The sequence below is a fragment of the Solanum pennellii genome, chromosome 11 (genome assembly GCF_001406875.1).
Source record: "Solanum pennellii chromosome 11, SPENNV200".
NCBI classification, from domain to species: Eukaryota; Viridiplantae; Streptophyta; class Magnoliopsida; order Solanales; family Solanaceae; genus Solanum; species Solanum pennellii.
In genome coordinates this window covers 46,348,381-46,353,311 of record NC_028647.1, presented here as the reverse complement: position 1 = coordinate 46,353,311, position 4,931 = coordinate 46,348,381, and the positions used below count along the sequence as shown (strand labels likewise).

Here is a 4,931-nt window from a genome sequence, read left to right as displayed (position 1 = left end):
CCACCCACCCCACCCCTTTTTTTTCCTCCTCCAAATACCCTACCCCTGTTTTCTGCACCATTTCATTACCCAAAAATACACCCCAAATACCCCCTCCCCATTCTTGTATTCTCCAAACGCCCCTATTCCTTTTGCAGAAAAAAAGACTTCACAATGGATTATTTAAATAAAAAATTCGACTTCCATTGAAGGAGCTTAAAGCTTGAAAACATGGTGAAAGGTGATGACTTGAAAATAGAGAAGAAGTAGAAAAAATAAAATAAAAATGGCTAAAAATTTTTTTTATGCGATATTGTTGAGTGTATCATATTTACTTTGACATGTCAGCAAAAAGTGTCAAAATAATACAATGAGACTCTACATGAGGTGTTTAAAACGATTATCGCCTAGTTGAAGTGCCTAACTGAAATTTGGTGTCAACTTTAGGGTGTCACCAATGAATTTGACCTATGATATATGATGATATGATATAATATAATTATACCCTTAATTAATTACTTTGGAAAAAATAAAATTTTTTTAAAATATTAAATTTTAAATTCACCCCTTCATAAATAATAAGAATAAAATCGTAAATTCACTCTATCAATTATTTTTATTTATTAATAGATATGACAAGTACAAAAATAGCAAGTACAAAATACTACTAAGGAGAAAAATATCATGTCAACTCACTATAAACACAACCCACTTTCTTTCTCTCACATCCGCATGACAAAATAAGAATATAAAAGGAGCAAGTGCCACTTTTTATAATGTAAAAAATACTCAAACAACGCTTCATATTATTCCAGATTCCACCATGTTATTGGCCAAATATCACATCGATAAACAACACGCACTCACAGTATTTTTATTTATTTATTATTTAGAAAAGAGACGATGTCAGAAATATTTTGGATGATATATAAACATATTTTTTTTAATTCAAATTTAATAAATATTTATGTTATTTAATTTTAAATATATATAACAAATAATTAATTTATATTATAAAACTAAATAAATAGATATATTCATATATTTCTTTTGTCATATTTGTCATTTGTAAGCTCATCCATCCAAATTTAATGATATGTTTTTATGATATCTTTTTCATAATTATTAAAATAAAAGTAAAAATTAATTTTATTTTAATTTCTTTGAAAAGTAAATAGGTCAGAGGGAGTACAACATATGTTTTATTTTATCTCTCGAGTATACAATACAATAGATTTATCATTTTATCTGTAAAGTATTTAAGGTACTTTTTATTTTATTTCTCAAGTAATTTTTGTATTTACTTTTACTTGTTCACTAAAATCACATTAATTTATCAATTTTAACATATCAAAAGTGAAAAAATCATGTTTACTTTTAATATTAATTACTAAATTTTGTGATTTTTAAAGTTTATTTTAATGGACTTATATAATTTTATGGCTTGTAAATCAAAAGTCATAAATTTAAAAAATTTAACTTAAGAATTATTTTAATTTAAAATATGTCTGGTTAAAAATATTTTTTGATTCTATCTAAATATTGAAAATCAATTAAAAACTACATTGACTTGAAAACCTTCGTATAAGTCATTTCAAAGAAGCTCAATGATTATAGATATTTGAACAAACTATGTAGTTAATTTATTTTTTAAAAGATACAATTTATTACGAACAAGTAATATTGAACGAAGGAGGAAGTAACTAATAATTGATATATACTCTTATATACAAATGTTTGTAGCTAGCAAAATGTGTTTATTGTTGTGTAAAATTTTTGTAGGTCCTATCTAGTCATATATTTTTTAATTATAAAACTTATTTTAATTATTGGATATTAATTTTTAAATCTCAGAAAAAATTACATTTATAAATATTAAGATTATCCTAAACTTTCATATTCTATATAAAAAAAAGTTTCATATATTACTTTAGATTTGTTTAACTTGATTTGTAAAATAGAGATGAGTCGAAAATCGACATTATGGTTCAAGTCGTAGAGAGAAAGAAAGGAAAATGACAAATATACTCTATGAACCATTATAAATATACCTTTCGTCATATTATTGGGATATTTATTCCCTTGTTGTCCAAAAATTAAAACATATATGCTCTTCACTCTAATGGAATACCAAATAGGGAGACGTGACACAATCTTATCTACCAATTTGATATTTAGTAAATGTCGGGTCGGTGAATAAACTTATTACACGTGTATGACCGTTAGTACAAAAAATATATATGCTCTAATTTTTTAGACGATAGTGATATTCTTGAAGTATAACAGAGGGTATGTTGCATATCATTTACGATAATTTAGAGATATATTTGTCGGAGTAAAAAAGACACGTGTAGTCAATCTCCAATAACAAACCTTGACCAGGGGAAGAAATAGGAAAAAACCACGCTTACTCCTTGCAAAACTTGTACCTGCCAAAACGGGTAAACTTATTTTCTCTCTTCTCCCATTTTTCCATATTACTTCTTTTTTCTTGATTTTTCACATTTTATTATCTCATGTCCTAATCAAACTCGAAATGAAAAATCTTCACTCTTTTCTTGATTTTTTTGATGTTTAATTTGTTTTCTCAATTACAAATATGTTATTACTGATCTGACATTGTTTTTATTTTTTCGAAATGATTTATCAAAATGAGATAGTTGAAGGGTAGTTGATTGATTAATTAATTTGATGATGTTTTTTGGCACTTGAAATGATCTCTTATAGATCCATGTTTTTTTTGTTTATGAATTCTATGATTCTGTACAGTGGGCAGTACTCGATGAATGAGTTCGATACTTAATTAGACAGTTGAATGAAGTTTTGATCTTAGTATAAAGTTTTAGATCCAAATATGTTGATGTTGAATGAAATTATGAGCTCTGAACAAAGTTAATAGATCCACGGTGTTGACAGTTTTGAGTTTTTATTATTTTGTGGAATTTACTTGAATAGTTGACTCTGGTTGAGTAGTTGATAGTTGAATGAAGTTTATCTAAGCTTCTGGGTTTTGTATTTTGGATCCAATCTTAACAAAAGTGTTTTGCATTTTGAATGAGTTTTTTTGGACTTGAAATGAGTTTGAAGCAAAGATGGATCTACGGTGTAGCGTATCCCCTCAACAATTAGGTATTTTTTTTAAAGAAAATTTATGTGTATATATAGATTGTGGATCTCCGAACATAAGATTAAACATTGGCCCAGTGGTTGAGGAATTCAAAATTCGGTTTGAGGTTTCAAGTTTGAAGCTCAAACACTACATTTTTATTTTTCGAATCCCCTTAGTCAAAATCATGGATCCGCCACGGGTTTGAAGAATGTTAATTGGTGCTAATTTTTTTAAATCTAAATGTCGTGGACTGAATCAGGTCAAACCATTAAATATAGATCTAGTTTGTATTTCATTCTCTCCATCATTGAGGTATTATAATCTGTGTTTAACCGAGATCTGCCTAATCATGATATTTCAGTTTTTCTGAGCTGTAATGAGCAAGATGTTAAGTGTTGTATTTTTCTTTACTGTTCTAATGTCCTTAAGTGATCATCTTCAAGTCGGCAGTGAAGATTATATGTTTGAGCTTGTACGTAATCACCAATGTTGTAGCATTTTGTTAGGAAATGATTAAAATTCTTTGGAGGTGGTATACAATATTTGTTTATTGGTGAACATTCTATTATATGTTGTTGGACTTCACCGAAATATAAAAATTGATTCCCATGGCCGACTTCTATTGTTGTTTCTTACTGTCTTACTACTGAACTTTTGGATCAGATTTTGTTTGTCGTAACCATGGGATCTTACCTGAACTTCAAGAACTTTGCTGACACATCACAACCAGAGAGCAGTGGGAATAATAGTAATTTTTTTTTGGCCCGACAATCTTCCATATACTCGTTTACCTTTGATGAGCTGCAAAGTACATGTGGACTTGGAAAAGATTTTGGGTCGATGAATATGGATGACCTCTTGAAGAACATTGAAGAGTCTCAAGCGTTGTCATCTTCTGCTGCTTTAGGGGGTAATTTGCAGAGACAGGGTTCTTTGACACTGCCTAGGACACTTAGTCAGAAAACTGTAGATGAAGTATGGAGAGACTTCCAGAAAGAGAGTGTTGTTGCTAATGATGCAAGTGGGACTGGAGGATCAAACTTTGGGCAGCGGGAATCTACCTTGGGAGAAATGACATTAGAAGAGTTTTTGGTTAGAGCAGGGGCCGTGCAAGAAGATATGCAACCAGCTGGATACTCAAATGATGTTACATTTGCTAGTGGTTTCACTCAACCTAGTAGTAGTGTGACCATAGCATTTCAACAAGCAACCCAAAACCCTGGACATCAAATTGCAGGGAATAACATATTTAATGTGGTCAGTACCACCACGTCTTCACCACAGCAGCCCCTTTTTCCCAAACAAACAACTGTGGAATTTGCATCACCCATGCAATTAGGGAGCCCAGGGAAAAGGCTTCCCATGTCTAATCCGTCTGCAAATACTAGTAGTGTCATGCAGGGTGGTGTTATGACCATGCCAGTAAAAGGAGTATCCCCTGGAAATCTTGATACATCTTCTCTTTCACCTTCACCTTATGCATGTGGTGAAGGTGGAAGAGGAAGGAGATCATGCACCTCTTTTGAAAAAGTTGTTGAGAGAAGGCGTAAGAGGATGATAAAGAACAGGGAGTCTGCGGCCAGATCAAGGGATCGGAAGCAGGTGAATTTATATTTTGAAGTTTGGCTTATGAGTTAATTCTTTTGTTTCTGATTCTTAAGGCCTGTGCCTTTTTTTTCTGGTTTCCTTTGTCTTTTAAAATCTGTCACTCTGGTCAACAAACTACTCATTCATTCAACTCAAAGACACAAATGAATTAGTAGTTGGCAGAGTTTCTCACACCTCCTTTTTCTCCTTACTTTAGTTTAGACCTTGCAATGCATGAGGGGGGGGGGGGGGGGGG

At 31.1% G+C, this 4,931-nt stretch overlaps 1 protein-coding gene across 3 annotated transcripts in view; it reads left to right on the top strand.

Moving 5' to 3' along the window:
* The first annotated feature begins 2,347 nt into the window (after window positions 1–2,347).
* Window positions 2,348–4,931, top strand: part of LOC107005007 (ABSCISIC ACID-INSENSITIVE 5-like protein 7) — a 4,156-nt gene continuing 1,572 nt past the window's right edge. The window contains exons 1-2 of one of the 3 annotated variants that reach the window (XM_015203460.2): window positions 2,348–2,420; window positions 3,752–4,690. In XM_015203460.2, the coding sequence (XP_015058946.1) occupies window positions 3,770–4,690 (921 nt within the window). In that variant the 5' untranslated portion in view covers window positions 2,348–2,420; window positions 3,752–3,769. Of the gene's footprint in view, window positions 4,691–4,931 lie in introns of all 3 variants that reach the window. The other 2 variants (XM_015203459.2, XM_027913034.1) reach the window with 2 other exon arrangements.